At 36.3% G+C, this 12,460-nt stretch overlaps 1 protein-coding gene across 4 annotated transcripts in view; it reads left to right on the top strand.

Annotated features, from left to right (window-relative positions):
• The first annotated feature begins 269 nt into the window (after positions 1-269).
• Positions 270-12,460, top strand: part of Psma8 (proteasome 20S subunit alpha 8) — a 60,254-nt gene continuing 48,063 nt past the window's right edge. For 3 of the 4 annotated variants that reach the window (XM_076837126.1, XM_076837125.1, XM_076837124.1), the window contains exon 1: positions 270-371. In XM_076837126.1, the coding sequence (XP_076693241.1) occupies positions 270-371 (102 nt within the window). Of the gene's footprint in view, positions 372-10,840; positions 10,849-12,460 lie in introns of all 4 variants that reach the window. The other variant, XM_076837127.1, reaches the window with a different exon arrangement.

Genomic DNA, 12,460 nt, shown 5'->3' with positions numbered 1-12,460 from the left:
ACAAGAAGGGAAAGGAAGAGGCTGGGGTCACCTAGACCTTCGGGCACTAGGACTTCTGGGAGGCGGCCAAAGGCGTGGGCGCAAAGACTTTTGGGAGGCGGCTCGAGGCGCGTGCGCGTGCGTGAGGCGCAAAGACTTCTGGGAGGCGGCTCGAGGCGCGGGGCGTGCGTGAGCACTTCCGGGAGCCAGCACGTGGCGGTGCAAGCGGTTTCCAGCCACGCGTAGCTCTGGTAGCGTCTTAGGCTCCGCGGGAATCTTAGTTTTATGCGATGGCGTCTCGGTATGACCGGGCGATCACCGTCTTCTCCCCAGACGGACACCTTTTCCAAGTGGAATATGCCCAGGAAGCAGTGAAGAAGGGATCCACTGCGGTGAGCAGCGACTTCCCGACCTTCATTCCCCTGGTTCTTGGCAGGCCGCCCCGCACTGCCCCAGCTTAGTGCTTCAGTGTTGGAGAGATTCCGGCACTTGTGGAAAGTGTTTGTTGGTTTTTGTTTTTTTTTTTTAATTGAAGGAGATGCTACCTCTGAGATTTGGGCGGAGTATAATCTGGTAGATTTCATTGGTTTTTGTTTAAAGATAGTTATAGACCAAAGACTACTTGTGTTTGATAATCTGGACCCCAACGTGTATTAATGCTGTGTCTGACCGTAAATAAGTCAAGCACAGCTAACCTGAATGCTCATAGACCACTGCCTCAGGAATTCACAGAATCATGGGAAACCTAACGGTACCTTTATGTCAGAAGCCATTGTTTAAATCATCATAAAAATTAAAAAGGGGTCCAGACCCTGTGGTGCGCGCTTGCAATCCCAGCCACTCAGGAGGCTGAGGCAGGAGGATCCCAAGTTCAAGGCGAGCTTCAGTAATTCATTGAAGTCCTAAGCACCTTACAGGGACCATGTCTGAAAATTTAAAAGAGCTGGGTGACAGGAAAGCGAGGAACCCGGAAGGGCCAGCGAGAAATGAAAGACGGAGACCAGGCGGAGATACACAGGAGAGTCTGTCAGAGCTGACCAAGGGCATCAGTCCATAGCCCGCGAGAGGCCACACGGGCTTGGGGTTGGAGATTTATGGCGGTGGCTCAGGAATGCAGAGCCGCATAGGGCGGGTCCTGATGTGGACGATTAAGGGTGGGATTGGTAGGAGGGAGTGGTGTTATGCCCTTGGCTGGGGAAAGAATGCAGGCGCTGAAGGGAGCCTTTCTCAGAAAAACCCTAGGGAGGGAAAGCCTTAAAATGGCCACCCAGATGCTAAGCAAGGCACTTAGACCAGGAATGTAGCTAAGTAATAAAGCACCTCTGGGTTTAATCCACAGTACCTTCCCCCACCCAAATTAAAATTTTCCTTTTATATGGTTTAAACCTACATAATATTAAACTCTTATTCGTGAGGAAACAGCTAAAAATGGTAGTCCAGATACATCCATGAAAAATAATTGTACCAAAATCTCCACCCCAATATTTGGTGGCCTTTTAGAGGCTCAAAATCCCAAGAATCTCCACTTTTTGCCACCTTTGTTGATGTTTTTAAGTGATAATGGAAGTTTCATGAGAGATTATACTTTGTTAGAGTTAGGTACCACATTACTGAAAAACTTTCAAATACTCAAGGTAGCAGTAATATTGCTGCCAAATTTTAACTACGTTCAGTAAGCTTAGTGATTTATAAAAATTAAAAAGGACAAAAGTGCCCTGGTGACCAAAGATCTATTATCCCCAAACTTTCAAGACCTAGCCTATCAATTTAAAAGGATCTGATTTTTAAAAAATATCTAAAATTTCATGAGCATGTTTGTTGTATGTTTTGGAAATTAGTAGCTGTGAGAATACATAGCCTTTCTGAGTCTACAAGTGTCTTTACTCTCACTTTTCTTACCCACTTGATAATGGAAGGAAATAATTCACTTTCATTATAAATCTATCAAATATGATGGGGCAAAAATAACATTAGAAAGCAGAATCATTTAAAAGTATTTTTCTATTTAATTAGGCCCACTAGTTTAGCTTCTGTTTTATAAGTAATTTTTTTAGAATTGTAAATTTAAGAAAAGCCTGATGTAGCTTAAACCAAAAGGGTACCATTTTGATAAAAACAAAAGTTATATAATCCCCAGCATGACATGTAGCATATGGTTAGAAAATAATGCCCAAGTTTTAGAGCCTAAAATAAAGGGTGTAATGGGAGAAGACTGGGGTGTAATAAGAAACCACATTGGCTCATTTAAAATGTTTTAAGAACGCTATAGAACTGATTGATAGTTCCTTTGTAATGAGCTGTAAAAGGGTAAGGATATAAAAATACCTATAGTGGGCATTTTTAAAGATACATTGGAAGGATGAGAATTTTGTCTCAGGATTCTGAAATTATAATTTGCATCTTTGTATGAAGTTATTCATTGTGTTTCCTTGAGGGTGCTATGACCTTTTGCATAGGGTAAAGTTTATACTGACACTTGTTTATTAAAACAGATTGTAAATTAGTATGTCTATAAACAACAGTTAATATGAAGAATTACAAATAAACCAGGATTGGCCAATTTGGGCCAGTATGTACATGTTATATTGTTTAGCAATACAAAAGTTATATGGGTCATACTTAGAGGGCTTGGGTTCTCCTCTGGAGATGATTACCTGACAGCATGACGTGGGGTGAGAAAGCTGTTGGATTTTTTTTTTTTTTTTTTTGGTTTTAGTTTTTTTTTTTCTTTAAATGCAAAATATGTTGAATTATATTTTGGAGAAGTACTACCTTCCTTCTTAGGGAAAAAAATGAACCAGGCTATTTCTGTGGAAAAAAATATAAGATTTATTATCATTCCTCAGTCTGTCCTTTCCCTGACCCCAAATTCTTAATTGGCTCCATATTTCTTTCTTTTATGAATCTCAGCTCCACAATTCTGCCATCAAAGTTTTCCATAATCCTTATCCACCCTCTCTCTCTCTCTCTCTCTCTTCTTTTCTTCCCTCCTAGTATTGAGAATTGAACCCAGGAGTGCTCTACCACTGAGATACATCTTATTTTTATTTTTGAAGCAGGATCTTACTAAGATGTCTAGGCTGACCTTAAATTTGTCATCCTCCTACCTCACCCTCCTGAGCAGCTGGGATTAAAACTTGTGCCACCATGCCTAGTTTTTTTGTTGTTGTTGTTGTTGTTGTTGTTGTTGTTGTTGTTTGTTTGTTTTAAATCTGCCTTAATTGAAGAGCAGTTCCTTGATTTCATTAATATATGCTTCTTCCCCTGTGAGGAGAAAGAGGGGAAAACACCTTTCTCTCTACTGTTGTACATCTTACATATCCCTTTAACTTTGTGATGGTGGTTGTTTGCAGTGTTGGGGATTGAACCCAGGGGCCTTGAACATACTAAGCACACATCCTCTTGCTGAGCTACCTTCTCAGCCCTTACTTATATTTTAAGAGTCTCCATACATTTCTCTTCCTTCATGAAAGCTTTTTCTAATTCACACACTCATCGTGGATCATTTTCTTTTTCTGACTTTATAATCTGTACTGCTGGGTGTTGTACATGTTTACTGTTTCACATCAGATTCTATTTAATTTCAGAAATATTTAATGAAATAATCTCATCAACTGGATAGTAAGATCTTTGAGGTTTTAAATGGTGTAATTTCTGTTTTATATTCTGCTGCACAATATAAGTACTAGGAAGGAACTAACATTTAGGCACTATTTTGTAACAGGCATTTTATGTACCACATCTGGTATCAAGGACAGCATTTAACCACCTTTTTACATTTGTGAGAAACATGATTTGGAAGCTCTCATAGTTTGCTGAAAGTACCCAGCCAGAAAGTGAAGGGAGTCCATATTCATACTTATATTTTTCTAGTTTCAAAGTTACTCTGTTCAGTAAATATTTGTATATCAATAAGCTGTCATTATCATGAATATGGAAATAGATGTATGTTGCTTAAGGCAGTTAATTTCTCTGAGGTTCAATGTCTTTGGTAGGAAATAGACATCAGAATAATGCCTGTTTCCTAGGGTTGATGTGAGAGTTGGGGTAATACATGTTAAACATCTTGCATAGTGCCTAGTTCACAGAAAGTACTTAATAAATTGAAGACATTATTATTTACTGTTCTCTTGGTTTTTCTCTCTTTCCTTCAGTTCAATTTTGTCTATAATTCTTTAAGCACATTTATTTATTTCTTCAAGACATTTTTAACATGCTAAACTGGGTGTTGAACCCCAGTATTTTATTATAGAATTTGCTGTTTAGTAGGAAGGTTAGATGATTGAGAAAATGAATAAATAATGAATATAGTAATAGAGAATATCACATTGGATATATTGAATATAATTATGGGAATTCTAGGTATAAGGGAAGCCCCATTGAGATAGTGATATTTAAAAAAGGAAAAAATATTTTAGACAAAGGAAATAGCATGTGGGAGGACCAGTAGCAGAAGACACCTGTGTTCTGTGAACTGGAGGACACTTAACATTGTGAAGTAATGGAAATATATGAACACAAGAAGCTAGAAACCAGAACCAGATCATGGAATACTTTTAAAACTGTTTTAGTAGAATATATTTGATCCTGAGAGATAAGAGGCCTAAAAGGGTTTGATGTGACTACCGTAACTTTCTAGATTATTGCTATTCTATCCTTCTAGTAGCATGAGTACACTTATCCAACCTCGTAGGTACTCACATAAGCCAGGTAGAGTCATCATAGTTTCTTTCCTCCTGGCCACAGTCATGAGCACATGACTCAGTGCTATAAGTCTACCTTTGGGAGTTAATTCTGACTAGAGATAATGGTAACTTTTATTCTGTGGGAGAGCTGTTGGGATATGAGTTCAAGATGCTGGTGGCTATGTTTGCTTCTATAGAGAGAAAATCTCTAGTTTAGAAGTGCTAAAGGACAACATGCAAAGAATAAATATTATAATTCATAGATCCTCTTGTCCAAGTTTGTCCTGTCTTGATTTGCTTAGTGAGAAATGGTCCCTACCTGTAAAGTTTTAAGTAGAAGAATGGCACATTGAGGTTTTCATTTTACTCTTTTGTGTGCTTGTGTGCATACACTCTCTCCTCTTTCATTTCATTTTCCAAAGATTTCTCAGACTACATTGTGATCTGTAGATTGGATGAAATCATAACTAGAAGCAGGGAAATAGGATACTATGGAGATAGTGTAGATGAAAGATGTTACTAGATTTTGCTAGGGTTGATGTAGAAATGGAAATACAGCAGATTCCAAAGAGATGTCAGCAGTTTTGGATGTGATGATTATTTGGATGGTGTTTGCTGGTTGTGGGATGGGGTAAAAAGAGGTATTGGAGAGGGAAGAGTCAAAGATGCTGCTTCTGTTTGTTTGGGGGGTTGACCACTAAGTTAATAGTGTTGTCTTTTTGATAAAGAATGTGAAGCACCAGGTTTGAGCAGGAATATAATATTTTTGGTCTTCCTGAGATTGAGATATTTCTGAGCACTTCCAGAATGGCCTCCAGTGATCCCTACTTCCTGGTTTTTCATGCCCCTCCTTGGGTGTTGGATGAATCTTATGATTTAATTTTTTTCAGTCCTGGGATTGAACCCCTTGCAAGTGTTCTACCACTAAATCCCCAGCCATTTATTTATTTATTTATTTATTTATTTTTGTGTGTGGTTCCGGGATTTAACACAGGGCTTCAAGCATTCTAGGCAAGTGCTCTACCACTGAGCTTAACCCCAGCCCCTGTAATGAGTGACTTTGAAGGAATGAAATATGCAAAATTGATGGAATGTCATTTCAGAGATTAGATTATGAAGAGATGATTCACTTTTGCTTGCCATTACTTGCTCTCTTACTAGCTCACTGTCATAGAACCCAGCTTCTTATGTTGTTAGTTGCCCTACCAAGGGAACTACGTGGCAATGGACCTGAGAGAAACATCTGCTCAAAATTCAGTGTGGTACCAAGACCATTAATCCAGCAGTGTAGGAGAAACTAGATCTTGCCAGCAATGATGTGTGTGAGCTTGGAAATGGTTCCTCTTCCAGTGGAGCCATGAGATAAACGCAGTCCTGGGGCACAACTTGATTGCAGCCTTGTGAGTTCCAGAGCCCACTGGCTAAAAGATGTTCAGATTCCTGACGCACAGAGACTGTGAGGCTATGAAATATACCTGTTTAGAATTGAGGGAATTTATCTTTCCTGGAGATTATAATTTTGAAGTGTATCGTTTCTCTCCCATTCTTAACACTTATGTTAAGTTTGAATAAATGAAAATTCTTGAGTACTATTCATCTTCCTTTGAGAGGATAGCCTGTGCCTTGAAGGACCTTAATGACCTGTGTCTGAACTCTCAGAGGAGATAGGAGATAGAAATCAGGTTGCTGTGAGCTGAGAGAAGATGACAATATGTGACTTTGGAGGGGTTGAGGGGGGAAAAAAGCTGGATTAAAGTGGAGTGGATTTTTTTTTTTTTTTAGAGTGAGAGAGAGGAGAGAGAATTTTAATATTTATTTTTTAGTATTTGGCGGACACAACATCTTTGTCTGTATGTGGTGCTGAGGATCGAACCCGGGCCGCACGCATACCAGGCGAGCGCGCTACCGCTTGAGCCACATCCCCAGCCCTGGAGTGGATTTTTAAGATTATGTTTAAGAGAGACTAGAATATGTTTAAATGTTGGTGAGAAAGGGCTAATAGAGAAAGTTGAGGTTTACTTGTTTTGAAGTTTATTTTTAACCTTTTATTTTGGATTATTTTAAATACATAAATACATAATAGAGGGCTGGGGTTGTGGCTCAGCAGTAGAGCGCTTGCCTAGCACATGTGGGGAGCTGGGTTCAATCCTCAGCATCACATAAAAATAAAATAAAAGTATTGTGTTCAGCTACAACTAAAATAAAATATATTTTTTTAAAAAGACATAATAGAAAAATGAATTTCTGCTCTATGTCCATCACCCAGCTTTAATAGTTAAAGTTATGGACATTTTTATCAGTTTGCTTCCAGTTAAACTCATTTCGCTTTCTATTAGAGTTTTGTGGGATATTTGTTGTTGTTATTTTTTTTTTTTTGGTGTGCCTAGGATTGAACCTAGGGCTTTGTGCATGCTAGGCAAGCATTCCACTTCCTAGCTTCCAGGCCTGGAGTTTGTTAAAATTAAATCTTTATTGCAGTACTTATAAATTCACATGTAGTTTTAAGGAATAATACATAGAGAAAGCCCTTGCATGCTTTACCCATTTTCTGCCAATTATAACATTTTGCAAAACTGTAGTAAAAATAACACAGGGGCTGAGGTCATGGCTCAGTGGTAAAGCCATGATTCATTGTCTCACACATGTGAGGCACTGGGTTCAATTCTCAGCACCACCTAAAAATAAATAAATAAAATAAGGTATTGTGTCCATCTACAACTTAAAAATAAAAATAAAAACACAGCCAGGTTATTGTAATTGATACACCACCGATTTTATTCAGATTTCTCCAGTTTTCTTTTGTACTAATGTGTATATAAATTTGTGTCAGATCTTATTGTACATGTACCTTTGTATATCTAGTCATCATATCCTTCTCATCATGTCTTAACCCCTGGCAGCATTCATATGTCCAGCATATCTAAAATTTTGCCATTTCAGAAATATTATGTAGGCAGATCACAGTGACACACACCTGTAATCCCAGAGACTTTGGAGGCTGAGTTAGGAGGATCGAAATTTCAAGGCTAGTCTGGGTAATGTAGTGAGATATTGTTTCAGAATGAAAAATAAAGAAGCACTGGTGATGTAGATCAATGGTAGAGACCCCTTGGGTTCAGTTCCCAGTAACTAACACACACACACACACACAAACACACACAGAGAGAAAGAAAAAAAAAAGAAATGTTATATAAATAGTATCTCATAGTATGAAAACATTTTATAGTTTTATTTATGCAGGCTTTGTGTGAAAATAAGTTTTTAAAATCTTGAACCTTTACTTAGTTATATATTATATCCCCTGTTTGAGATCACTGTAATCTTTACAACAGAAATCAATCTTTTAAACAAAACTTTTAAATGAGCTGAAGTCTAGCCTATTTTGGAGCCATTCTAACATGTTGTAAGATAGGAGCCAGAGCCCTATCTCAGATAGGGAGGGGCTCTTCACAAATAACACAATACAATATTATATCTGATACGTCAAAGAAAGGCTAAGAGCTTTTAACTTTCTTTTTATGGAAAGAGTGGAAGAATGCTTTCATGTTTTACAATATCACCTTTAAATCAGACTCTCCTTAATACCTTCCCAAAAAAATTTGAAATCTAATTCCAGTGTGAAGAATAACACAAAATTGTATCTATAACTTATTGGCAATAGTTTATTTTATCCAGCTCTAAAACATCAAATACATGAATAAATACCAACAAAACTTGTTATTTCCATACAAACCCAAGACTTTTGCCACACATAACTTTTAGTTTGGAGAACACCAACTTGGCAAAGTGTTCTCCAAAGGTTTACATTTAACTGAGCTTAACTTTTAAAGTGCGATTTAGAATCCAGAGTGTATGGTAACAATAATCACAGGTGTGAATTGGTTAACAAAAATCAAAGGATAGCCTTAAATCTCTTACACATTTAATATTAGATATGGAAAATGACAAACCCCCAAATAGTGTGGCCTGGGAAGAGGGAGTAAAGAGGAAAGCAGCACATTGATGGCATTGATCCTTTCCTAGTGATAGAACAATCCCTAGAAAGGAAGCCAAAGCATGAAAACAAGTTTTTGTTTCTCTGGTATAAGTGCCTCAGTGTGCAGGTTATGTGTAATTGCTTGGGTAGTTTATAAGAAACTGCCAAATGGTTTCCTACAGTAACTACATAGTTTTATACTCCTACTAGCAATGTATGAGTTGTCTAGTTTCCCTACATCCTTACCAGCATTTGGTTGTGTTACTGTTTTTTGGTTTAATCATCTTGATAAGTGTGTAGTGGCTCGTATCTGTGGTTTTAATTAAATTAACTAAGTTGGACATTAATGGTTAATGACAGATGGTTGAACATATTCTCATGTACTTATTTGCCATCTGTCTTTGTTGAAATGTATCTTTTGAGCATTTTCTAATGAATGGCTTATTTTTGTACTATTGATATTTGACAGTTCTTTACATATTCTAGATACTAGTCCTTTTCAGATATGTGTTTTGCAAATATTTTCTACCAGTCTGTTGCATATATTTTCATCATTTTTTCATAGAACTTCATGGATAAATTGTAACTTCAAAGAAGATTTATAATTTCTTCTTTGTGTAGTTCATGTTTTTGGTATCAAATCTAAGAATTATTGCCTAACTTTAATCCCAAAGTTTTTCTAAAATTTTATTATTTTACATCTTATATTTAAATCTGCAGTCCATTTTGAATTAATTTTTATGTAGATGTCAGCTTCAGAATGAAATTTATTTTTGGGTGAAGTATTTAAAAACAAATCCTAGATAATCATTACATTTCAGTATATTTCTCTAAAATATATATAAAGATATTTCTTAAAACCATTCTCACTATGAATGAAATTAATGATAACTGTTTAATATATTATAATAGCCTGTGTTCTGATTTTTCTAATTGCTCACAAAATATCTTTTTACAGCACTTAGCTGTTAAATATTTCTGTTTTATTATTGAACAACATCTTCCCCTATTCTTATGCCTTGACTTAAAGAGACTGGGCTAATTGGTTTGTAGAGTGTTGCACTTTCTAGATTCAGCTCATGGTTTCCTTGCCTTTGCAGAATTAATGTTTAGAAAGATAACTATAATAAGCAAATAATTATAAATTTGTTGATTAGAAGAACTTTTTTTTTAAATGAAGGACTTTTTGAGCTAAAATTTAAGTTGAGAGATAAGTGTTCCAGGTAGAAGGAATGTAACACATGAAGACTTGGAGGAAGAAAACACACTAGTTTATTTTGGCTGGCACCTGATGAATAAGGAAGAATATGACATGCTTTTGGAGACACATGCAGGAGTCAGATAACTAAGTGCCTTAGCAAATTGTGAAAGGGAAGTCAATAGGAACATAATTTGACTCTGTTGATGTTTTTAAATGCCCACCTTGGCTGCTTTATGGAAACTGCATGAAGGTCCAGTGGGGACTGTGTGGATTCAGATAGTCGGGAATCGAGGGTAAAAACTGAGAAATCTTGTTAGGCTGTTGCAGTAGCCTGATGATGAAAATGGTAGTTGCTTGTACTGCATTGGTGATAGAAAGTAGTAGATATTTTCTGTAGGTAAAATGGACAGATGCTTGGACCCCTGGAAATTGTGAAAAAGGATCGGGAGGGACAGAGAGTGATAAAGGATGGTGCTAATAGTTGAATATTGAATGTCACCCCCCACCCATGTGTTTACTTTTGGTCTCTTTTGGGAGATGGTGGAATTTTTAGGAGATAGAACATTGTAGGAGGTGCTTAGGTCACTGGAATTGTGCCTTTGAAGGGGATCATGGGATCCTGATCTCTTTCCTCTTCCTTTTCTCTTTTGCTTCCTGGCTCACGATGTGAGTAGTTTGCTCCCTATTTGCTTCCCACCATTACCATCTAGCACCCCCATCAGAAACCCAAAATGATGAGTCCACCTGAACTTGTACTGGAATCTCCAAAACCATGAGTCAGACCAAACCTTTTCTGTTCATAGGTTAATTATCTCAGATATTTTATTAAAATAACAAAAAACTGACTACTACACATAGCAACTGGGCATTTGTTTAAACAGTTGAGCAGATAGAGATTCATTTTCTGAGATGAATCAGAAACATTAATCTGGTTTCTAGTTTGTGACAAATTTAATCATGTGGAATATACTCTTTGTTTTTCTGTTGTTAGTAAATTAGGTATGGATGTTGAATTTTATCAGATACCTTTGTAAGTTTTCTTATTTACATTTGTTTCTATATTTAATATAATTGTATTACTGTAGTTTTAACTTTAACATAGAATAATTTAAATAGCTTAGGAATTACTCAGAACAGAAAATTAAAAGAATTCACCATTGAGTCCTCCAAGTCTCATACTTATTTTTGAAGAACAATACTTTTTCTGAATATTATCCGTATTTATTAGCGAGACTAAGGTGTCTGTATTTTTTTTTTTTTTCTTAAAAAAAATTATTTCTGGGCTGGGGATGTGGCTCAAGTGGTGGTAGCGCACTCGCCTGGCATGCACGGGGCGCTGGGTTCAGTCCTCAGCACCACATAAAAATAAAGATGTTGTGTCCACTAAAAAATAAATATTAAAAAATTCTCTCTCTCTCTCTCTCTTTCTCTCTTTAAAAAAATTATTTCTTAATTGTAGTTGGACACAATACCTTTATTTTATTTATTTTTATGTGGTGCTGAGGATCAAACCCAGGGCCTCACATGTACTAGGTGAGCGCTCTACCACTGAGCCACAACCCCAGACTTGTCTTTTCTGGAGTTGATTTATTTTTTCCCTGTCATCCTTTTCAGATTTCCAAGTTTATTAAATTAGAGCTATAATTTTTAAATTGCTACTTTTTCACATTTGAATACATTTTTAAATAGTTTTTTTTTAACCTTTTATTGATTGATTGATGTATTTTTATGTGGTGCTGAGGACTAAACCCCCAGTGCCTTACCCGTGCGAGGCAGCCTTACCCGTGCGAGGCAAATATTCTACCACTGAGCTACACCCCCAGCCCCTGAATACATTTCTTTTATTCTGTCCTCATGGTTAGATTAATAGAGAGATTTCTTTTGTTTAAAAAAAAACTCTTGGTATTATTTATCAATTTTATTGTTTTCTCCTTAAACATTCATTTTTGCTTCTTTATTTTTCCTCTTTAGCTAAGCTTAAATATTTGAATTTCTTTTTGTACTTTTTGAATGCTTTATTACTTCATTTTTAATTTTTTTTTCTTATTTAATTAGAAACGTAAGATAATGAATTTTCTCCCTGGTCATAATTTTGGCCATATCCCAAAGACTTTAATATTAATATATTTATTATCAACATTTTCTAAATAATCTGCCTTGGGAGTTAAATTATTTAAATGAGAGTTATAGAAATAACTTATGATCAATAAATTTCATTTGATTTGTTTTAATCTGGGGAATATGCTGGGATGTTTTTGAGTCATAACGTATGTTAAATTGTTATAATGTCCATGAGAAGAATACCTGTAATATATGAAGTTAAACATTTGTCCATTCGATGAGGATGGGATATGCAGAGAGCATTGCTTATCTTAGGATGGTTAGGGAAGGTCTCTTGGATAAATTGACAGATTTAAATGAAATGAGGGAACAATAAAAGCAAATGCCTTGATAAATTGTCTATGTTTTACTTAACTGAAAGATTTAATCTCAAATCTGTCTTTCTATTTAATCTGTTGTGTACCTGTACTTCAAAAATGCTGATTCAGAGAACACCTCTTTGCATTGTTATATAAAGCATTTTTAATGTCATCACATTTGGCTTTACGTACCATAAAC

Source organism: Callospermophilus lateralis, chromosome 17 (genome assembly GCF_048772815.1).
Source record: "Callospermophilus lateralis isolate mCalLat2 chromosome 17, mCalLat2.hap1, whole genome shotgun sequence".
NCBI classification, from domain to species: Eukaryota; Metazoa; Chordata; class Mammalia; order Rodentia; family Sciuridae; genus Callospermophilus; species Callospermophilus lateralis.
The sequence above is the reverse complement of the archived record's forward strand: the minus strand, read 5'-3'. Positions and strand labels throughout refer to the sequence as shown.